This window comes from Schistocerca serialis, chromosome 3 (genome assembly GCF_023864345.2).
Source record: "Schistocerca serialis cubense isolate TAMUIC-IGC-003099 chromosome 3, iqSchSeri2.2, whole genome shotgun sequence".
In the NCBI taxonomy this organism is placed as follows: Eukaryota; Metazoa; Arthropoda; class Insecta; order Orthoptera; family Acrididae; genus Schistocerca; species Schistocerca serialis.
In genome coordinates, this window is record NC_064640.1 from 619,943,930 (window position 1) to 619,969,032 (window position 25,103).

Below are 25,103 nucleotides of genomic sequence, written 5' to 3' on the forward strand. Positions count from 1 at the left end.
AGGCTGCAGTCTCTCTTCTTTGGCCAGCTATTCAATCGATTCCCTTCGCCGATCTACAGAGCGTTTTATGTCGTCGTGTCGTTCTTTTATGGCACACACATTGGTCGACACTTCCCCATAATAAATTGCGGGACGTGAAAGCTCTTCCTTGTGCTTGGACCTCTTCCTCCCGAACGCGTCGTCGGGAGGAGGTAATTTTAACTAGACTCTGGATAGGGCACTGTCTTTTTAGCCATCAACATCTGTTAAGCGGTGATCCTCCCCCAATCTGTCCCCACTGCTCTCAGCTGTGGACGGTAAGACACCTTTTAATTGAGTGCCCCTATTTTAATCCGTTACGTGCCCGTCTACAGCTGTCGCCTGATATATCGTCTATTTTAGCAGATGACATGCGCTCGGCCAATCGCGTTCTCGAGTTTATTGGTGCCAGTGGGGTGGCGTCGGTCATTTGAGGCTCTTTTTTTTTTTGGGGGGGGGGGGGGGGGGGGACAACCAACCCCTTTCTGTAGTGGATATTAAGCCTTCCTTCTGCTTTTAGTTTCTCCAATTTTTTGAGTTTCGTTCCCATTGCTGCTGGTTTCCATTTTCGGTTTTTACTGTTTCCTAAGTCACTGACCGGGTACTAATGACCATACCAGTTTTGCGCCCTAAAACCAAAAAAAAAAAAAAAAAACAAAAAAAACCTCTCACATAACAAGGACAAATGTTCAAGTTTTATTTCCCTCAAACCTTTAATAATAGGCTTTTTTTATGAACTTTAAGGGATCACAGCACTTTCCTCCGAAAATGTGGTTGTACTTCAGAATATGTTTCTTCTCATGATACTCACACACTGATGATACAGAAGAACCATTCGAAATTTAAACAAAGTTTGTCTAACTTCATCACAGTCATGGACATTTTTCAAGTTTTTTGAAATTGAACCATAAACTGTTCTGTGACACACTTCACTTGCTGTCTGTCCAACAGAGCACTGTTCATCCATGTTATTGCATTCCAGTTAATCTCTCAAAATCAAGTTCAAATTACACACAGAACAAAGCACATATCACATTCTACACTCTCGATGAAGGATGTACATCCACTCTAACAGAGGTTGTAGAACAGACTGACTACAACATTGCCACACCCAGCAATAATGTACTCATACAGTGCCACACCCAGCGATAATGTACTTCTTTATTGACAATAAACCTAAACGTAAATGGGCATTTTTATTACCGTAGAACAAAAGTAAAAGCTCCTATTGTTTAATATTGCATTATTAAAAATAAATAAACTAAATGAATATTGGGTGATAGTGTTAACTAAATACATGTCACAATTAAATTTTATTACAATGAAACAATAAACCATTTAAATAGGCAACAGCCATAGGATCAGTTGTAGAGTAATTTGAATTATTTCCTCATTTTCAAAAATTCATATCTTTGTTCAGTCAGATACCAATGTTGAAATTTGTACAGTATCTTGCTATCATATAGGTGTACAAACTGCAAAAATCATATTTGTATATTCAGTCCCACCTGAGATAACTAACCCCAAACTTTACAAGAAATGAAAATTATCAACGTTCAAAAATTCATTAAAAAAATTAAGGAAACATCTGTAAGTGTTCTTGCTCTATTTGAGGCTAGTAGTGTATGATATCTAACTATAGGAAAAAATAGACTCTCATAAATCACTCCTTGTTTGTTGTTATTGGGCCTAAAAAGTGGATTTTTGGAAATTTGGATACCAAACTTTGGAGGTCATTTTGGCCGGTTATTTTTGAATTTAGGGTATTTTGTGTACTAGACAATGTTGTAGAGGACACTTTTCTAAAAACAATCATGTCAATTGAAATGTTGTAACTTAACCCAGTGTAGATATTCAAATTTTCACTAATGTCTACAGACTGAAAAATCGTCGCATGCCTACAAATAAAAATGGCTGCCATCCAGTAAAGGTGCAAGATAGATTATTGTAAAAAAACTGTTTTGAATTTCTCAAATACATGGCAATCACGTATAAAAAAATTAAAATATTTAAAAATGGCCAAGCAAACATCACGGGACCACTTCATATGCATTCTTTCAGTATGTTCTAATGTTGAGTATGAAAGGCAGGAGGTGACTCTTTTAGCACACATTGCTGGAACCATAGTTAACTGCAGTGCATTGGACAGTACAATTGATTTTGTCACACAATTTGGTGTTATGTATGTGTAGAACCTGCTTTTTCTAGTAACCTGGAGGAGGAATTTTCTCTCTAGGCTCATGTTGTGCCTTATGATGTGGTTTACAGTTCATTTGCCCTGTGGATAGATGAGCTATATTACTTCAGTAATTAAATCATAATATGAGCATAATTCTACTTTAATACTGATTTTGTTCCCCCCCCCCCCCCCCCCCCCACACACACACACACACACACACACACACACAAAGTTTATTGGTGATGGGGATTACTAAAAAAAGTTATTTTTACATAGTTCTCTTCAACAGAAATGGATTTTTCCCACTAAATAGGCAGTTTCTTCATCCCCTTATCAAAAAATAAAGGGCACTTCAATACTTATTTTATGTTTAGTACTCAATTTCTCTATTAACACAGAATTTTTGTTCTTGTTCCACATCCATCAGAAGCCCACTGGCATCTAAAGTGGAATATTATTCTATAAATTACAGTCATAAGTTTCAGATGGGCTGAAATTAATTTTAATTAATTATTGAACAACTTCTTAGGAAATTCTATCTCATTCATGACAGAAATTGACATATAAAACAAAGTAGAAAAAGTTAATTACATTAATGGAACTATCTGCAGAACCCTCAGAAATGGAGTAAGAAAGGAAACTCTACCAAAGTTCTACAAAATGATGTCTGTACCACGCACAACATATGGAAGTGTTGTGTGGTGGACTCCAGCAAAAAGAAATGAACAAAGAATACAGGCATCAGAGATGAGATTCCTAAGAAGAGAAGCTGGGTAAGTACTACCCAACACTAGGGAAATGCTGATATAAGGGAAGTAATGTGAGTAAACAGCTTCATTGAGCAGATTAAAGAATACAGGAACAACTGGAAGGACCACATCAGAAGAATGGAAGACGACAGAATACCAGTATTAGTGATGAATGATTAGGAAGACTGAGGAAAAGATCAATAATAATAATAATAATAATAATAACAGTTCTTTGTCAGATTTTAGATTTATAAGATGCAAGATACATATATTAATAATTTTGCCTTTAGATGGTAACTGCAAAAAGTATTATCTGGCTCTCTCTCTCTCTCTCTCTCTCTCTCTCTCTCTCTCTCTCTCTCTCTCTCTGTCTCTCTCTCTGTCTGTGTGTGTGTGTGTGTGTGTGTGTGTGCGTGCGTGTGTGCGTGCGTGCGTGCGTGCGCAAGAGAAGGTGGCAAGTGACTAGTATAACTACTACGAGCTGGATTTTTTAGAATTTTTGTCTTCTGTTCTACAGGGAAGTGGAAGCCACTATACTTTCAGATTCAAAATTCATATTACTGACTGATTTTAATTTATGGCAGGAATATAATAAATGGAAGCTGTTGGCCAATGTGAAAGCTGCCAATCAGATAAAATGATGCAGTCCCCATATTTATCATTTTCTAATTCTGTGTGACAACATGCAGCCACTTTCACTGGACACTGTAACATGTTCTTTACAACCCAGCTTTATGATCATGTAATATCAACATGTTTAGGCATCTGGTGTATGTGGTGCGAGAACAAAAATTCTGTGTTAATACAGAAATTGAGCAGTAACTTCCTCAGTTGCAGATATTCGCCTGATCAAATATTGTGACTGTAAACAATGAAACCATATTATTACTAATATTAACAATGTCCTGCTCCATATCCATTTTCCCCTTTCGATAACACGTCTGCATAATTTGGATCACTGTCACTATGGACTATTACCTATCACAATTTCCACTGCACACTAGCAGTGTACTGTCATATCCCACTTTTTCCAATGACTATGCAACATACAAATTATATTTTATTGTTGCAGATTGTTCTTCTGAATACACTTTCTTCAAATTAAACTCAAATCATGTAGTGTCCTCCTTCCTTCATTTTCTGTTATTGGGCACAGCAATTTGGAGGACAGTAGCCCCCCCCCCCCCCCCCCCACCCCCAATTTCTGAACTCTACCTTTTCCTTGTAATAGTAATTTTTGTGCAATTAATAGGCATTGAACATAAATATTTGTCAGTCTTTGCTCAAATTATGTTTTAGATATTTTTGGCATTTTGAGGCTGCATCTTGGTTCATACTGTATCTGCCACTAGAGGAAATTCACGCAATTTATTCTAGTGTGTTATGTTTTGTCTGTTTGTCCTACAGCTGGTCATTGGTTTTTCCTCCATTCATGTGCATGGTTTTGCAGTGTGGCCCATGTCTAGGAAATACATATGTGATGTATGTACTTTTGGACATGTCCAAAAGAACAGATGGTGTTTTGATCCAGCACCCGATATGAATTAAGATACAAAGGAATTACAGACAGTGGCTGTGGGAGGACATTGATTTAAATCAGTGCCCACTCACAGCCAATGTCTGAAATTTCTTTGTGTCCAGGAAATACGTTGATCAACCTCTTACTTCGTTTGAAGTATGTCATCTGAATATATATATATATATATATATATATATATATATATATATATATATATATAAAAATCTGTTTTGGCTGCTGAATAGAACAGTAGCAACACTTGTAAGGTAAAGGTAGAAGCTGGTTTGGTGTGTTTATCTTGAGTTAATATTCAGTAAATGTTCATATGAAATTTGTAAAATATATCAGCAAGGTATATTCTACAGTATAGGAAAGTTCAGTTTATACATGTGCCAGTGCACCAGATTGTTCTCAACTTCTCACAGACAATGAGATGGGTTGACATGACTGCCATATTAGCTAGTTTTGATAGTACAAGGAGAAATAAGAGAAATGGGGTACATTAATTGTTATTTTTAATTTTTTTCTTCTCTTCCTTTTTTTCTTACTGTCTAAACCAATCTGTGGTATCACTTTTTAACCACCACTGACATAGTCTTCATTTGCAAGCCTGTTGGCATTTCTTTCGGACACTCCTCCAATAGTATATAATCTTCTGAGCCATCCATAGCATTGGATATGCAGCACTTTTTGAATCCTTTCATAACTGAATCACATGACATTGTACCCCAGGCAGTAATGATCCATTGACCTAACATGAACATTGAGGGTTTCTTTTACTTCTCCCCTGGAGTGAGGGTGTAGTCTCTTTGAAGACACTGTTCACTGTAAAGCTGTCACATGTGAGCCTTAAGATATTTCCACAATTACATCCATTACATGGAGTTGTCAGGTCATGTCACATGAATTATTACCGGGTCTGTGTTGTTCTTCGCCAGCAGATCCATAACTTTCTGGTTCCAAACAATCTTAAAGCAGTCTAGAATCAGATCATTGTTGTCCATACCTTTTCTTGGCATCTACAGACAAGTCCTAGATGCCGTTTTTCTTGCAGTATCCTGTTCCTGTGAAGAATCATGTATGGATGTATCTTCCTCCCATCAGCTAGTGCATTCACAATTGAGGCATTTTCATTGGCAGAACTTCTTCTAGGAACACTTAAAGGGCCCTTCACATCGACAGTAACGTTTGATGCCATATCAAAATAAACAGGCATCCTGTCAGCGTAGTCCACATGGTGTAGCAAATGGATGTGCAATTTCCTTAGATTCATTATGTGATGTTAATAGGCAAGTAGTTCCTCATTATACACCATGGGAAGTTGTTTCTTATTTATTGCTGTTCTGCACCATAACTTAAGTCTTGCCCTCTTCATTGTCCTCATGAACTAACCTGTACTTGCTTTCAGTTCTGTGAGGGATGCAGTTGGAAAAATTCGTAATCTCCAACACCTGCGTCCAGATATTTCTTGAGCAATCAGGAAGCCTCATTGTTTTTCTCCTGTACATACTGAAAAGCCTCGGAGGTGGAGGTTAGGGTGGGAAATAATTACAGGGCTTAAGTTTCTGCGAGTGAAATGATCAGCTTTCTTGGTTGTCACAAATACTTGGCTGTTTCTTCTCAGTATGCAGCAGTTTTTCCGGTTGTGATTAGAGTGGAATTTGAGAACACAACTCATGTACATTAACTACCTCTATCAACATATGGGAGGAGTGCTGCGCAGTTGGTGCAGTGGATAGCATCTTGGGTTAACATACGGTAGGTGAAGGCTTCAACTCTGGGTCGAGGCATATTTGTTTTTATTTGCTGAATGTCATCTGCATGGTAAGGTATCTATAGTTAAATCATCATACATAGCTTAATAATGTGTCTTCTGCAACACATTTGCTCTTGCATACTACGGACACAGAAATGGAAGTATAAACATTTTCACTGGTCAGCTTTTAAAGAATCCTTTTGCATGTCATGGACCCAAAGTGTTTCACATCACTGCATCTACAAAATTTGAAACCTGTTTCTGTGTAGCCTCCCCCAGTGGTGCCATCAATTACTACCAACTATTATTCTTGCCTCGTTCAGGTCCATTACATTTCATTATGGCCATACATTACCAGTAGGGCTAGCAACTTGCTTTGCAAATAATTTCCAAACATGTACTATGTAAATTTCAGATACATGTGGCTTAAGAAAAAGGTGTGTAGTACAGTATCATGTGGCAGAAAGAAATTGGCAAATAAAACCAAATACGCCTTGACCCAGGATTGAACCCTCAGCCTCCTGCATGCTAACCCAAAACACTGTCCCTGGCACCAACTGCACAGCACTCCTCCTATATGCTGACAGAGGTAATTGCCATTCAGTGTTGCTAGTTTTCCAATCTTTAAAATCCATTTAATGACAAAAATATGCACAGGACGAAATTTCGCCCTGCAAGTATGTGAGGATTCACGCTACGAAATCGGTGTGCAAATTTTTCTTCTCCCTGTATACTGACATGATAATATGACAATATTCTTTCGTCTTTTCCTTTCATACATTTTCTCAGCCTGCTACTGTCTCATTGGGAGCATAGAACCAAGAGCTGGCACATACCCTCTGTCATTTCTATAATACCTCTTGGTATGTGTTGACAACATTGCTACATGAAACTGTAAGTACGCCACTGACCCCATCTAGATTTTTGCCACCTTATGCAGAAACTTGTGTTGTTATTGAGTATTTGTGCAATTTTAAAGCCAGTTCAATTCTGACTACAAATGGATTCAGGCAAACTGCAGTTTAAGTATGGCAGATGTTCATAAAAAGCCAAGGTATGTAGCATAATTCCCAGAGTTGGTAGCACAATGAAACTTATTACTTGCTTTCCACTCGCCTTCAGACATTCATCATAGTTCTCAGCTGAGCTGGTTTCACTGTTCCCCTCAGAACCTTCTGAGTTCTTCAAAATAAATCTGCACATTACCTCAATTGTCCAAGATTCATTATAATGTAAGACCCCTATATTAATATATTACATAACTTAAAAATGTTGACCTCAGTACCAATAATTTAATCGGTGAAAGTAGGATAACCTTGGATTTTTTGAATGATGCATTCAGGGAGAAAACCTCATCTTATAATTGGATAAATAAGATAATTGGTTCACCATTCAATTCAAGAAAAAGATAACTTCCACATGAGAGCACTAACAGTCTCACTGAAAAAGCTCATGAAATGTGCTGTGATGCTCTTGTATCCTATTTGTCTCCATCATAAATAATTTTGATTAGTGAGAATTTACACTGTGGCACCATCAAAAATTTACATATTTCATCACATGGCCAGGTTTACTTATTTTGGCATATGGAATCTCTTTGTGAATGAAGCTATGGTTGCTTGAAATAGCCTTCCTGATATTTATTTTTTACCGTGACCTCAAATGACTTAGTGTCCCAAGTGTATCGAGGACTAGAGCATCTCCCATACAAAATTCATGCTTTCTTCTCATTCACAATAAACTTAAAAACTACCAAGACATTTAATGGTTGCAATCAAGTGATGTAACATCTAACAAGGAGATGCCAGACCCTGATATCTGCAGATTTTGACACCCTTCAGCACACTATAGAGAAAATCAATATTGTAAGAAGTGTGGTTTGAACACGAACACATGATCACAGAAATTTAATGTCATCTAAATGCTTGCATTCAACCATTTGGTCACCACTTCAGTTAACGAGGGCTCTCCACAAATATATCAGCAGTGGATCAAAATCACAAATTCTTAGATTTCTTCATAACTATTAAATTGCAGGTCTCACACACAAACCTTTTCAAAATTGGTGTGTCACAGGGTCTGGCCTCTCCTTATAACAGCTGCTATTATTTGCAGTGCCGTGTTGATACAACATTCAAGTACTGAAAGCTGAGTATTGTCTGATAAGCGTGCGCTCTAAAGAATGGTATGAGCTGGCCAGCCAGCCAGTCCATTTGCCGAATATCCTCTCATTACAAAGAGAGAAGAATGAAGTCTGAGCTAAATGCAACCCTGAAAAGAATCATATGGAATAGGAGTACGGTGTCACAATAATGTTGGCTGGTGAGTGTGTTGTGTTAAAACATTTTATGGTCAGTACATCCATGCAATATTATGGATTGCCACACCCTAACACCTGGACCACCGAAACGATCACGTTCAACACTGTTCATGCCATAGGAGGGTATATCTAGAATGACTATTCATGCTGATTCTCCTCTTAACCAAGACGAATATACAACTCCACTCATCAGTGCAAATGGTGCCAGCGATGTGTGGGTGTCAACAGAACACAACGTACTGGTTGTTGGGCAGTGAGACCACCGCCATGACCCCATGGAGCATGAGATTGCCTACCTTGCAGACCTGTTAAATGTGGTTGCAATTGCATGTTCTGTTTGATGTGGGTCCTGTAATTGCCTTTTGCACAATGTAGCAGTCATCTGTTGCTATTGTTAACCATAGTGAACATTGCCTCTTTCAGACAGTAGTTTCAGTTGTTCGCAATGCTCCCCATGCACATTAAACCATTCTGTGAAAATAGTCGCACAGACCTCATGTCATACGACATCCAACTTTCTGCGCACAACTGGGAGATGTCTGGCAACATGCTCCAGCACTTTCATTCATTTCCACCTGCTAGTTAACGTGCTACATTACTTTACCTAACTCATCCTTAAGTTTTGTTGAGCAATGTGTATACAAACCTTCCTTATGAATCAATTTATCTGTTAGTGAAAACTGTACCATTTTTGACTTATCTCTGTGGAAGTTGTACGTATGATTTTACCGTAACACGTCATATCCCTAAATATGATGCAGTAAATAAATGTTGCGTTAAAGGAACATAATAGTGCTGGTACCAGTTAATACAGTATGATAATATGCAGCAGATAATACCTATATGCACTCCCACAGCTTTTTACTTACATTATTTGGGTTTATTTACTAAGAGCTTTCATAGATTAGAAATGCTTAATAAAAAAATAATAATGCTGCCACAAACAATGACTGTATATACTGTAGAAAATAGCTGTTAAATTTTACGTTGACCTTAGTTGGTGTTCTTAAACCTATAAATAGCTAGTAAAAAGCTTGGAAAGTAGTCTGAGGTTGTAGTTTATTTTATGCTTGTAAATATATGCTGGTTTAGTTATTTTATTTGTTTTTTTTTTTCGAGTGAAAATTACTGATATAATGGGAGACATCTTTACAGTGCCAGGCTACTGTTGTTGGGTTCCTAGCATCCGTAGTAGCAATGGTGATGGGATGGGTTCCTGAAGGGAAATTTGATGTTGCTCATGGACTACTACTTTGTGCAAGCAGTGTTGTAACAGCATCTTTAGCAAGTTTTGCTTTGGGTAAGTTCATGCGAGTATGTAAATTGATTACCCTGTGATTTAATTGTGGCTTATATCATCATTCCTTTTGCAGGACTGGTAATGATTGCTGTTATTCTGAGCTCTCGACAGTGCAATATCAATCCAGATAATATTGCAACTCCTATTGCTGCTAGTTTAGGAGATCTGACAACACTTGCATTGCTGTCGGGCATATCTATGTGGCTGTACAATTCCATTGGTAAGTCGCAAAAACTTCACTTAAAAGTGCTTGTGCTTTAATTCATCAGTCTGTCTCCCCCCCCCCCCCCTCTCTCTCTCTCTCTCTCTCTCTCTCTCTCTCTCTCTCTCTCTCTCTCTACACACACACACACACACACACACACACACACACACACACACACACACACACACACACAAGATTAGTTGGCCAGTACATATCTTCAGGTGGAAAAGTTCCAGTACTGACTGGATAGACACATTTAAAAGTGAAGAACAAGAGAAACCTGGGGCCTCAGAACTATTCTTGAGTGTGTGAATGGCAAGCATGGAGCCCTGAGCCATTGCGGTACTAATTCCTTTTGTTGTCTGGTGACCTCAAGGTGCTAGATCCCCTCCAACACCGTTGGACTCAGAACTTGTGTTCATCGTGCTTGATTGTTAGATCCAGGTTTGACCTTCATGTCCCCCCACCACTGGATGTCCAGGCCATACAGGGAAGTGCGCAAAATACCCATTACTCACTACGGTAGCCAGTCCATGTGGCATGCGGAGTGGAGCAGGGGGGGGGGGGGGGTGGAGGAAGAGGAATCAGATCGGAGTGGAGCAGGGGGGGGGGGGTGGAGGAGGAGGAATCAGATACTCAAATGGTTATAACCAGCCTAACTACATTGGGGCACACCATTAATGCCCAAGCTGTTACCTTCATGTGTATGCTTATAAGTGTGCGTCTGTTCTTTTACTGGCATGCTGGCAATGGGACTCCAAAGAATGGCCATCAGTCAAGGTGGCCATTGCTCTGGCTGTTGGCACTCGTCAGGAGAGTCCTCAACCAGATTAGGTGGCATCATTGTGAATATCTCACACAGTGAAAAGACCCAAGTTACCAATAAGGGGCCATGAGCTTATGGCAATCTCTCCAGGTGGACTTTATTGTTTCAACACAGATAGTTATGACCCAAAGAACTTACCCTCCATGTCCGTGCCTTGGTAGGAAAGCAAAATCAAATGAACTATGCAAATGTACTCTCTCTCCTCAGTTCCTGGTTTGTATCCAGTCTGACATAGGGCCCTGTCTAACTACTAATCATTGTTATTTGTTGATAATAGTGAACATGTATTTGTAGACCTCTCTTTCCTCATTAAACTATGAAGTGGTTATGTCGTAAAAGAGCAACTCATCCCAAATCTGAAGCATTATTCGCTTGCAGAAAACTTGGTGACAGACCTGTCACCAATACACCCCATAAGATCTTAAACATTGTACAAGGTTTAATTTTCCCCCGCAGTTTGATGCTGCAGATATATGCAGAATTAGGCAGAAAATTAATGAAGTGCGTTTTTGCATGTCAAAGCCTGTTTTCACTCTGGACCATTCATCCTCGCTTTTGACAAGGATTCACTTCCTGAGAAAGTTAAAATCATGGTCTGCTGTAGTGATCTAAAGCTGTATTTACTACATCCAATGGAGTACTTTAAATGACAACATGTTTAGAATGTGTCTTATTGTATAAACAATCAAAGTCATGAAAGCTGTGCTCAGCAACTTTATGCAAACTTCCTATGTGGGCAACCAGCATAAAATGTCAGTTGTGGAGAGAATCCTCCCCCCTCCCTGATGCCCGAAGTATGCTGCCTTAATTTAGTCAGTCATGTGTTGATAGAAAGATGAGTGGCTGGAAGTGTCTAGTAAAGCCCACAACTCGGCCGTGCTGCACCTCCTTCCAGCCATGCAGTCAGGATGAGGTTCTCCTTACTTGTCTTTGCATAAGGCCACAGCCCTATGACATATGGCTTCTTGCTACGGTGAGAGGACCTTCCCAATGTGTGGTATTAATGATACACAGATCACTGTGTGCCATAGGTTATTATACTGTACATTGTTTTCAAAACAGAGGGCTGCAGCAGATTTGCTGACAGATCTGCCATCTATTTTAAGTAATATTCAAATGAGTGTGGTGAGAATTTTAAGGTTTTGTGATTTGTCCAATGTGTTTATTAAAATTTTAGGGAGATGTTCTTAATTTGTTTACAGGGTGACTGCCTCACCTGTGTTTTCTTATAAGTGGTTAACCAGTCACGTTTCCCTGTGCCTTCCTTTTAGATTCCCTGTCATTTTACTTCTGTTTTAACACCAGATACAGCACCTTTCACCCTTTCTCCATTTTCTTAAGGCATATGAAATAGTGATTGTGTGGGTCAACATGAGTGAGGTGGGAGTGAGTGTGAGAGTATCATTTTATAGGTTTCCTCCTCTCTGTGTGACAACAATGTTCATGATTTTATTCACATTTGGGAACTTCGGGTCTCAGACTGCATCTCGTACTTTGAAATCTGGAAAAAGTAAGATCGCTTTTATCCCATCCCAGTGTAATCCTTTCTTGTGCTTCCTGTACCACTTCTTTGAGTGTTTTCAGCACACACAAGGCAATTTCCTGCAGTATTTTATGGCACTGAACTTTATAGAATTATTTCACCCTTTTTCCGTAATAATATAGTAATCTTCTTTTGTTGTTCTTGTTGGTGTATGGTCAGGTACTAGAAAGTTGCAAGTCCATAAATAAATGGCAGTTCACGATGCGTAGACAAAACTTAAGTGTGCATGCTGAATGTGGAAATTTCTTATGATTATTTTCTTTTCTTTAGCCAGATAGCTGTTTTCCCTCTGTTGTCATGAGTGCGTGTTTCTTCTCATACGTAGGGATATCAAGAAATTTGCTTTCTTTGTTTAAGGGATGATGTATAAAAAATTTTTAAGTGTTTGGAGGAGGTAAATAGAGAGGCATTTTTAAATGAAAAAAATGTCGTCGGTGCACAGCTTCCCTCCTAATAGCGGTTCATGAGGATTTTAATGCTAGGTGTTCAAAGGTGGTGTTCAAACTGCCATGTAGTGAATAGTGCTGTAAAAGGTGTTGATGAGAATGTTGTATTACAGATTTCCTTTCTTAGGCGGATATGAAGTATTTGGTGCAGAAGGCACTGATACACTACAGAAGAGCTGGTTATGTGTTTGGCTGAAGCTGCAGCCATTATTTGTGAAACACCTGTGTTTGTTTTGAGCATGTTAGACATTCATTAACACACAGATTTCAGTTGTGCATTAATCTAAATGGATGGCATTATTAGCAACATTTCTGATCACTCTGTAGCCTGACCATGATGGAAGTGGCCATATCACATGGTTTATTGTGCAAGCATCATGTAATGGCGTGTATTTTCAACATTAAGAAGGTCTAAAATACTTATTGGTGGCACAGTGTTCTCGAACAGCTCCAAAGATGTGTTCAGACATTTTTATGGTCCTTCCTCTCCGTAAGATATGTTGTAGAGTTGGTAGCATCGTATTGAAACTGAAGGATGTGAGAGACTCCTCTACGATAAATGTTGATGATTATTTTACATTAATCCTTCATGGCTGAAATAATTGCAAATTGGCCATTTTTGCAATAGTTTTTCCTCCACTGTGTGCATTTGCATTAATTTATTGAGCCTGCACCTGAAAACTGAAGGAAAAATGATACTCCCATATTAAATTGAATAAAATTAATTGAAATGAATGTGTCCCTGTGGTACTTCACTTTTAATTACTCTTCCCCATAAAATGTTGACAATGTTTCATTTAGGTATAAGAAGGAGTTTTTAATAGATGGTAACTTTCAATCACTGGAATAAATGTGTAAATGCTCTCTCTAAATTCGCTGGCTGTGGTGGCCAAGCGGTTAAAGGCGCTACAGTCTGGAACCGCGCGACCGCTACGGTCGCAGGTTCGAATCCTGCCTCGGGCATGAATGTGTGTGATGTCCTTAGGTTAGTTAGGTTTAAGTAGTTCTAAGTTCTAGGGGACTGATGACCTTAGAAGTTAAGTCCCATAGTGCTCAGAGCCATTTGAACCATTTTCCCTCTAAATTCTAAGAGTAAAAAATGAAAATAAACTGAAACTGCTTGACAGGTTAGAATTGTGCAGTGGACCCAGGCTTGGATCCAGACCCTTGCCATGCAAGGGCAAAACCTCCTACTGACTAAACTGTCAGTGACTGCATTCAAGACTCTTTCAGCGTCACAGTTTTAATTGTTAAGGGGTTTCATAACAACACACACTGCAACACAGTGAATACTTCATACTGGATTACCACAATGTTTTGTTGTTGTATATTCTGCTTTGGGACATACTTAATTGTCTGGTATTTAGAAAATAAATGTGCATAACATAATATTTATTACTGTATGACACTAAAAAGTGTGTTAATTTAATCCATAGACACACAACCTTGGCTGGCACCAACTATAATTGGTGTTTTCTTAGTACTGACTCCAGTATGGATTGTCATTGCATCAAGAAATACTTTCACAAAAGAAGTGTTATACACAGGATGGACACCAGTGATATCTGCAATGCTTATTAGCAGGTAAAATTTGCACTGCCTTTTTTTGCTTCTTTGTGAATTAGCAGACTGTATTTGTTTGTATATTGACCAAAGGTTGTTTGTTATGGAGTAATGATTTGTTCTGTACCATTCCAGTGTCGGGGGCCTTATCTTAGATTTCACTGTAGCCAACTTCAAAGGAATAGCTGTGTTTCAGCCAGTTATAAATGGTGTAGGAGGAAATCTGGTTGCTGTGCAAGCCAGTCGTATTTCTACATCTCTTCATCGCTCTAGTCGTCTGGGAAAGCTACCTCAGCATGCCAGAACCATCTGCCTTAATCCTCTGGAAGCACTTTGCAGCCGAGGTAAATAGTGATGCTTTTGGGGGTGAAAGCATTGATATGTAAATGGAGTGTGTTTCTGATCGCATGTACATCTTGTTGCAGGTGGTCATGCAAGAACTGCTCGTGTTCTTCTTATGATGGTTGTACCAGGCCATCTTATTTTCACATGTACTATAAGTTACTTGCAGGCTGGTCATACATCAATAACCCCTATTTTTGTAGCAGTTTATTTGTTAGCTGCATTACTTCAGGTCAGTTGCAGTAATTTTAATTTTTTTTTGTCAGCAGTAATCAATTATAAGAATTAATATAATTGTTACACAATGAACTTCTGTAGGTCAGTAATACTAAAGACAATATCACATTTTATTGCATATTGCTGGACATACAGAATATAGCATCTTAAGGGAATTATCAGAAATGCTTAAATTTTTTGTCACAAACTTTTAAAAAATTGTTTTTTTGCAATGACACTTCTAGCTGCATTGCCTTTCTAACATCAAGGCATCAAACCAGGCTATCTTGAAGAATGGAGTGTGAGAGACTTTCAAAGCAAAATGCCAAGAGGAGTGTGATGAAATTTGGAGCACAAGAGAGAAATGTAAATCTCTTTCAAATACGAAAGGCCATAGTCAAATCAGCCAAACACCCAAATTACACAAGCAAAGTACAAAGTGGGATTTGTAGTCCAAGATGAGGTTAAGATTAAGGAATGACAGAACGATAACCCTGAAAAGCTTCTGACTGGAGGGGGAAAATAACTTAAGCAGTCTTAGAAGCGGGTGATTCCTCTCAGAATGTGACATGGGATTTATTATGGAAAGAAGTGATAACAGCTGCAAATAAAAGCAAAACTGGACAGATGTCTTGTCAAGATGAATCCCAATAGAAGCTTGAAAGTGTCTAGGTGTGGCAAGAGGAAACTTTGAGACAGTGGATGAAGCAACAGTACAGTTGTGTACATCTGCAAAGAGAAAGATGACATGCAAGACTGCACTAACAATGGAGAAGTTAAACTGATAGCACCCACCATGAAAGTCTGGGAAAAGATCATGGAAGAAACTTCTCAAAGATAAAACATAAGGAGAGATTTATACCACACAAAGAAACAGAAGTAATGATCTTTGAATTCTCATGGAAAATTATTGGGAGGGAATCCATGAACTGCATATGGTCTCTATAGATACAGAGAAAGCATATGGTTAAGTGCAACATCAGGAAATTTGGAGATCTGAGAGAATATATTAGTGCATCAATGTATGCATGGCTCATACAAGAGTATGAAAATGAAATAATAGTAGTTTGGTGGAGTATAGGTTTAGACAGAATTATTACCAGTACCAGATAATTATATTCAGAATGACAAAGATGTGATTCTGCTAGTATCTTTTCTCCTGAATTCGAATATGCCAGTGAATTTTCCACATTACACCAGGTTTCCAAAAGACAGCCATTCATAATTTCAAACACTTATGTTTTTGACATTCTTAACTATACAGTATTCAAACACACAAACTCAAATAGAAAATGAGAATAAAGACTTCTTGCTATATTCTGCATGTAGAGCATCCCCTCTTGCATACTAAGATTCAATTTGCCCTGATACCTCTCTTCTTTAGCTGAAATCTCCTGATGAAAGTATTCCCCATGCTCATTGCTCACTGTGCCAAGATTTTCCAGGAAGAAATGTAGGTGCAATTGCAGAAGTAGACCCTTCGGGACATATTACAACCTGACTTTAAATAAAATGTTGTAGGATCATTGACAATACCACATGAATTTACCTTTTGATTTCCCAAAAAAACTGAGTAATTTTCTTAAATATTTGTCAAGCTGCTTTCTCCAGTGGATTCAATAGTTCCTCAGACTTTTCGTCACAAATTAGTGATCATATTTGTGGACAACAAAATATTCCTTCTCTAATTTTTGCTTCACTATTTTGAGAAAACTGATGTCTTCAGTATGTGAAACCAAGTGTGTTTCCCATGGCTTTGAAAAAAATCTTCATAAATCCTAGTTTCATTTGTAATGGAGGTAGATACAAATTTTTAGGATTACACATTGTCATGTTTCGCTTTTTTTCCCCGGCAATAAATGACTTACAGGCCATTCTTTTCTAATGTTATAGTTTTTCCTGTGCTTACTGTCTCAGTGGAAAAAGAAAACAGTACTTTGTGCAGCAAATCTCCAGACCAATAATAACTGCAATTACCTATAAATCACAATTATTCCAGTCATACATGGCATATTGAAGCTTTTTCTATATAAATGGTAGTTTTCATAGGTTTCTTTCATACTAGCAGAGTGCGCCCACAGGTACCAATGGGAATTTATTGCTGTTATGCAGAAACACTGCTTTTGAAACTAACTTATGGGAATCAATGAACAAGTGTCATTTTGTTGGGCTATTTTCAGTACCAAATGCCTCTGTAAGAGAAAAAATTTCACCAGGAAAAGAGGAAAACCAAAGAAATGGATTGAATGTGTTTGAGATTACCAGGTGACACCCAGTATTGGCTAAAATGAAAAAAAAGTGCAATAAATGTCAGCCTGCATAAAGTGAGAAAATACACAGCAACAGCAGAAGACAAAATTTCATCAGTGAAGTATTAAAAATTTTCTGAGATACTACATATATCTTGCTTTTTCCAATTCATAATTCATTTATATTTATTTCTGGAGGATGCAAGCAGGTTGACTGCCAGGTAATTTTAACCAGCTCACATTTCATCAGGAATTTACTAGATGAGAAGGCAGGAAACCACCTGTGTCTCTTGTAATGGGGAAAATGAGACTGCTGTGCATGGGAGAGATGAAATTTCCACATAACATCTAGACTTATAAATTTAGAATTGCCAAAAAAAAAAAAGAGTTTGGGCAGTACTCCCATTAGTGTGTGTGTGTGTGTGTGTGTGTGTGTGTGTGTGTGTGTGTGTGTGTGTGTAAAAACTAAATCTGTAATGTGACTAGCAAGAGAAGGGGTGGGAGATCCCACTCTATCACTATCACTTTGGTTCTTCGTAGAACAAAATGTGCTAACACATCTCCAAAGATGATGAGTACAGTTCAAAACAACCAAGTCCAACAGAGTTCCATTTTGAAATTGTCTCTCTGCCATCTGTGAGTCAAATAGAGGAACTGCTAGTAGTCTCACAAACCACCTGGAGCTTAGCATTCCAAGCAGCATCATGGAAAAACATCACGAGCATTTGCTAATACAACTCTGAAACTATATATATATCAGATGTTAGCACTCCTGGCTCCCCCATCTCATGTCACATATGTATGTTGTGGTATAAATTTCTGTTCAGATACCTTGAAAGAATCTGAATTAACATAAATAAATTTAAATTTCAGGAATTAATATTAGATTGTGGTTTCAGGTATTACTGCTGCTGTATATCTGTCATGTGATGGTACACTGGATGTGGAAGAAAGCAATTGATCCAGACAATTCTGCCATTCCGTACTTAACTGCCATTGGTGATTTTTTAGGCACTGGACTTCTAGCAATTGCATTCCAATTTCTGTACATTATTGGTGATCACGATAGTGATGTTGGTGATTAGTCAGAGGACCTTTGTTTCATTGTTGCACTACAGTTAACATTCCGTTGTGGATGAATTAAAAGCTGTGGTAAAATCATGACCGGTAAAATGATGTGTTCCATACCATATTGTAAATTTGGAAACTCAATGCTTTAAACAAGAATACTGAATAAATTTTACTTGTAATATTTATAAAGAAATATTGAATGTAAAATAGATATTTGTAATAATAAAGAGAAGTGTAAGAGACAGTTGTTTCTTTTAAGGCACATGCTGGACCACGTCTATGCAGACAGGTAATAAAAATAAATGTGCAGGAGAGAGAAATAGCAGGTTAAGTACTTGAACTGTACTTTCACACATTTTTATGACATTTTCAGTTTGTTTCTTTCCTTTTGTTGGTTCAGATAAGTGTGAACAATGCCAAAGATTGTGTGACTATATATTTTTAAACTAAAGAAAGACGACAAAAAAATTGTGGACCTACAGACAAAGGAGGTCATCCTACCCTTGCATTCATACTACATTATTAAAATGTGTGTTGAATATTTTTGTCATTATGATACTGTCGACAACTTCTGGTAAGTTCTAAGAATAATATTTTAAAGAAAGTTCTGGGTTGATGTTATGTTTAAGTGCTCACCTTATTTGAGCAAGTCGTATTAAACACTTATTGAACTACTGTGGAATCATAAAATACAAAATATTCTTTCTTAGATTTGTACATACTGCACCTCTTTTATTTTGGTTAATTTTTAAATTTCTTATTTTTTGTTCCTAAAATTTTTATTCTTGCTTGTCTATTCACTAACTGGAAAAATTTTAAAGTCCTTAAGCAAAGTATGCAGATGCGTGGTTTCGTAGAAGTATGAATGTCAGGTGGTTGGTTAGTTGATCAGTTACGTGCATGTTGCGGGGATCGTAATTGTGACCTCTCACCCTGATGTGAAATGAGTCAGTTTTACAGTTAAGATACACATTCTCAGAGGAAAATATGGCAACATACTGACAATCCACACGGTTTCGTAACTTTTTTTAATGTCTAAAGCAGACATGAATTCAGTTGCCTGTTTTTGAAGTTAGTCTTTTTAAGTTCTTTACATAATTGGGTAGGTTGGCTGTGATTTTTTATGGCTGAATGCCTCTCTTATCTGTCCCACACTAAGGATGAGTGGTGGATTGTATAAATCATTTCTCCTTCTGGTATTATAATTACAAATGCTACTGTTGTAATCAAACTGTTATTGACAACAAACTTCATAAGGGAGTAAATGTACTGCGATGCTGTTGTCAGTATGCCCAATTGTTTTAAAGCGCTGCATACAGGAAGTTCTTGAGTGGATACCACACATTATCCTAATTTCAAGTTTTTGTGCGAGAAACTACTTTTTTGTCAGTGACATATAACCCTAGAATATGAAGCTATAAGACATTAGTGAATGAAAATAGGGAAAGTCAGTCAAGTTTTTTACATTTTTCCTTCAAAATCTGACATTCTCTGTAATGCAAAAGTTACAGAGCTTAGATGTTTCAGATAATCTATGACTTCCAGTTCAGGCTCTTATTAACACCTAAGAATATAAAATATTTTGTTTCATTGATTGATTTACCATCATGAATTATTTCTAATGGTGTGGCCATTCCCATGAGCTTTCGGTTGAGTGCTTCTACCACTTGAAATAGCTAGAAGCATGAGAGAATTTTATTAATACATAAGCAACAGCATATTCTCATCCTAATCAAATGAATAACATGAATACAGCAGACAACCATGTTTTAGGGGTTACAAACTAAGTTAATTGGTTGCTGTAGACATGTGTATTATATTTTTAAGAAGTTCAGACTGTCATTCATCTTGGCAACAACACACCATTATTACTTCTTTCACCTTTGTCAGACTTTGTTACACAGACTAGGTAGGTTTTTTTCTCCAATGTAAAGGTGGGCATGTAGTACTTAGTTAAGCTCTGTTCCATACTTTCCTTCATCGTTGCATTGCTGGAATAATGTTTTGAACTTGGAATTCAAAACAAGAAATTCTCACTGCATTGCTACAGGATACACTAGTTTTTGTATCTTAATGTCACGGTTTTCTGAATACCAGATTATCTTCCAAACATTTTTTACTATATTGATGGTACATACCACTTCACCCTCTTTTTAAGTTAAGGTATTTCTCATCCTCTGTTAAAATTGATGAAATTCTCATCCAGCAAGCTTATGCAAATTAATTAAAAAATTGAATAATACCACTTACTAATATGAAGTGATGTGTAAAATTTACTGTGATTCAAACTGTCAGACAAACTAGAAAATATTGCAACGAGGGAAGTTATTGTATGGCACTCACTAGAATGAATTTCCATCTGTCAGAATCCAGATGTTACGCAATTTGAGTAGTGTTGATGGACTTGGCGATACATTGAGAGGACCGTATAACAAACTACTATTCTGGCTTCCAGGCTCTCGCTGGGTAAAATATTCTTGAAATCAGATGTCTGCTCTTTAGAAGTCTGCTTATGGAAGTCAGGAATGGTCTTGAATCTTTGATGTGTTTTGAGGATGATTATGGAAAACACTAGTGCAAAAGCAGCGATGTATGTAAAATTTAACAACAAAAAAAAATCTTGATTTCATAAAAGATTTCATAAAATATTTACTAAAATAGTAACTGGTTTCAATAAATTATTATCATCGTTCGACCAGTAGTTGATAACCAGGTAATGTTACAACTTAAAAGGATACAGAAGCAATGAAAGTTACAATTTTAAGACCTGTAAAGTAAAACAAAGTTAATGTAAAGATGTATATCCTCGGGTAATGAGCAGAGGCAGCAGGTGGAGCACCAACATTATGTGCAAAGGCACAAACGTCAACATCTGAATACTGTGAATATGCTGTGGATTAAATAGGAGACACTCTGCCGAACACCTGTGCTGCATGACATCAGAGGGAGCCACCTGAGGTGAAACACAAGGTAAAAGTGTCCAATATTAGAATTGTAAATCTGAGTATAAAAAAAAAAAAAACAGAAATAATAAATTAAATCATCATTAGTTGCTATGAGTAGTAGTTAATCAGTAAGTAAAGTTTGCTGCAGACAAGTTCCTCTGGTTTGTTTTGTACTTTCACGTACTGGCCAGAGAGAGAGCAGCTATCATTCCCATAAACCGATTGTTGTTGGTTTCTATATTTACTTTTTTATCGTTTTACAGATTAAATGCTGCTCACAGCAATTAATAATGCTGATGTAATTTAATGTATTATTTCTGTTTTTTATGTTCAGATTTGTAATTATAATATTATTGACACATTTTTACTGGATGTTTCTCCTCATTGGCTCCTACTACCAATGTCGTGCAGGAGGCATAGGGCGGAGCTTTTCCTATTTGACCCAAAGCAAATTTACGCCATTCAGCAGTCAAAGTTTGTGCCTTTGCTCATATAGTTCGTGCTATGCCCACTGCTTCTGCTCAATGAATGATGGTATACATCTTTTCATTAATTTTGTTTTTCTTTATAGGTCTTAGTTTTTAACTTTCATTGTTTTTGTATCCCTATCAGGTGTAATGTTGTCTGTGTTTCAGAGATTGGTCTGAATATTATCACAACTGGTCAAAACCAGTTACCATTCTAATAAATATTTTATGGAATTAAGACTGCTTTTTTTAGAAAAAGGGTAAAAATTGTTTCAGGAATCCCTCACCATGATGAAGAGGTTCTTTTCTGTGTAAATTTTTTTCCAATTAATCTTAAGTGCTCATCATGTTTATATAAAGTTATAAATTTTGCTACCTAAATTTATGAAACTCTAAAATTTGCATATGCAGGTTAACATAACCTCAGTCACAATATTTTTAATCAGTTGTCAGAATAACCACAATGTGGCTGACAGCAATGACACACTAAAATACAGAACATTTCTCTGTTTGTATGTTTTGTCCTTACTGGAGAAGAGACATTGTTTTACTTCAAGTAAATGTATGAACAGAAAACTAAAACTGGAGTAAACAAGGGACTAAGCAACAGATACGTGGACGTGATGGTTCATAAAAATCTGCAAAAACAAAAGTGGTCTCTTAATGCATCACTAACTTTTATAAATTCTACTCATAACAGATTACACCAAATATATCACAATAATTCTCTCTACATGTTCATGTTAGAATGGCTGATTTCAAATGTTATTACTATGTATCTTCTGTGGCTGAGATGGTCATCATCTGTGGTGACTTAACAGAATTTATCAAAAGTACATTTTCTTGTGCCTGAACTATTATTGTGTATTGCAAATATTTTTTACTGGCTTCATAAGCAATCGTCTCTCTGAGTATAGTCAGTCATGTGAAGCAGCTAAATATTTTGTATGTGCAGTGACCAGTTACCATTAGTTACAGTCTTAACTTGCCACACAAGGCTGAATGAAGAAATATGCAAACTCCACAAGGAGTTTGGCTTTAACCATAAAATGGTACGTGTATACACAAGAGTGGCTCTCATGACACCTGTTGAAATTTTTCTTGGGTTACCACACCAGCGTGGTTGTATCCCATGTAAAAGTGAGATATGTGTCGTCGTTTCCTGCCCACTTGTCTAATGTAGGGTGCCTAGGAAGCTGTTTTCTCGGATAGCTGGACAAGAATTCAAGCAAATCGTATTAATGGAGTTTGTTACAGGAGGTTAAATTGACAATACTTAACTTTGTTTCCACAAAGAGGTGTTGCAATCAATTGGCGACATGCTAATGATCAATGTCCTTTGGCATATACAGTTTCAGTTCAAGCTAAAAACAACAGTTCATAAGTCATGGCTAAAGTGTTTGGATGACGGCTTGTCTTCTAGTGCGGCCACGGCTAGGCAGAGCAGTGCTTATATTCTCTTCATATAGGGGCCGCTCCTATTGCGGTGTTGTCCTAGTCAGTGTACTATTGGCTGACATCGTCTCACAGCCCTCTCTGCTGTAATGTTCCAGGCCGACGTGCTGGCGCTTGATGTTACGCTGGAATGTGTGTAATTTGGACTCAGTAGCAGAAGGGGAAAATGTGCCCCTGGATGCTCCAAAATGAAAAATCCAGAAAAAAGTGTACCACCAACTTTGAGTTGTATTACCTTGGCCCGATAAATTGTATCATTAGCTAATATGGATAGATTATGTACTTCAGTTTCCTTAAATGAAAACATGCTTTATTGATAAATCGTATTGGGCAGGTGACATTGGGTCAGTGGCCCAATAGTAGCTATAGAGAAGGCAAAACAAAACAGCCATTAATTTATACAGCTCAGTCTGGACCACCTCAGTAGTCTTTCTCTTTAGAGGAAAGGTAAGTCACATCAAGAACAATATCTTCAGCTTGTTTGTGGCAGACAGAGCACTTCCTCAGGTATTACTTCCATGAGATAAAACGGACATCTGTCACGCAAACATTAATGGTTTTCTTCTACAGTTTGTGGCTCTGTAAATTAACTGGATATCAAAGTGTTACACTGCCTGGGTGGGACGTAATGAATTATTGAGAACAGCACAAACTCCAACATAGGAGCTCAGAAACTGCAGATCAGAATTAGCATTTCTGCGTCAACCATGGCGGCAACTGCAGAAATATGCATGAAGATTGTCACGGATTCATGAGTGAAGAGAGATTTTTTTTTTATAAACACTTCAGGAAATAGCACATGACAATGGTTTGAAGACCCTTACTATTGAAGAAGAGCCAGTTGCTTATCAGTCAACAGTTGAAAGGAAAGTGAGTATTCGTGTGTGGAATCGATCAAAAGTTATTTGAGACAGACACATTCTGAGTGAGCAAAGATAGCCATGAAGAACAGACTTGCATAAAATGTAATTGAAAAATTTGTCAAGTTACATATTTATGTAAATTTGTCACATAAAAATACCTGAAAAATTTGTAACGCAAAGGGAACATATAATCTGAAAAATAAGAAGATTGTGTATTATGATGGTTATGAGTGGGCTCAAAGCAAAGTGTTACAGATACAGTCGTCCATTCTGATCTCTGGGTAGGAATGTTTTGAGTCATGCACCAGGGAAACAGAAACTTCATGATATAGACACAAGGATGTGCACACGAAATGCACGGACAATGGCAAAAAGCAGAAAAATACAGTGCCATCAAAGAAATAAAAAGGGCGATAACATGGATTAGGTATGTTAGTGGATAAATCGCTGGTACAATGGGTTACTAATTTTGTGACTGCATTTATTTGATATAATAATATCCTCTCCAATACTAAGTGAGCACTGATAAATATTGTACTACTCAGCATAATAATGAAGAAAGATAATAATTCTGTACTCATATATCAGATGTCAGTAGCTGAGTGCTCAGTGTGGCTGACTGCAATGTGGGGAACAAAGTTCAATTCCTGGCACAGCCTGGGATTTTCCATCGTCTGGAGGACTGGTGCAGGGTCTACTTAGCCTCATGATGCCAACTGAGGAGCTACTTGAATGAGAAGTAGCAGCTCCAAGGTTGGCAAAACTGACAATGTTAGGAAGAGAGGTGTGCTGATCCCACACCTGTCCATACTGCATCCAAATGATGCCATTGGCTGGGAATGGCATAGTGGTCAGTTAGTCCCTGTTGGCCCATCTGAGGCCAGGACAGTGGAGCTTTCCTGTTTCAGATGTCTTACATAAATCAACAAAACCAGACAATTTCGATAATGCTGAGATATTTCATTGCCAAAGTAGGATAACTGGATAATGACATAGGTGCTTTTGGGCAAGGGAAAGAAATGAACATTGTAACAGCCTAAGTACTTTTGCTATTGAACAGGTACATGTAAT

The 25,103-nt window shown here is 37.6% G+C and overlaps 1 protein-coding gene across 7 annotated transcripts in view; it reads left to right on the plus strand.

The window, feature by feature from the left end:
- LOC126470506 (solute carrier family 41 member 1-like) overlaps positions 1-18,542 on the plus strand; it is a 100,558-nt gene extending 82,016 nt beyond the window's left edge. For all 7 annotated transcript variants that reach the window (XM_050098401.1, XM_050098397.1, XM_050098394.1 and 4 more), the window contains 6 exons: positions 9,697-9,841; positions 9,915-10,061; positions 14,298-14,445; positions 14,560-14,768; positions 14,850-14,998; positions 18,131-18,542. In XM_050098401.1, coding sequence (XP_049954358.1) covers positions 9,697-9,841; positions 9,915-10,061; positions 14,298-14,445; positions 14,560-14,768; positions 14,850-14,998; positions 18,131-18,316 — 984 coding nt within the window. In that variant the 3' untranslated portion in view covers positions 18,317-18,542. The remainder of the gene's footprint in view (positions 1-9,696; positions 9,842-9,914; positions 10,062-14,297; positions 14,446-14,559; positions 14,769-14,849; positions 14,999-18,130) is intronic.
- Positions 18,543-25,103: the final 6,561 nt, after the last annotated feature.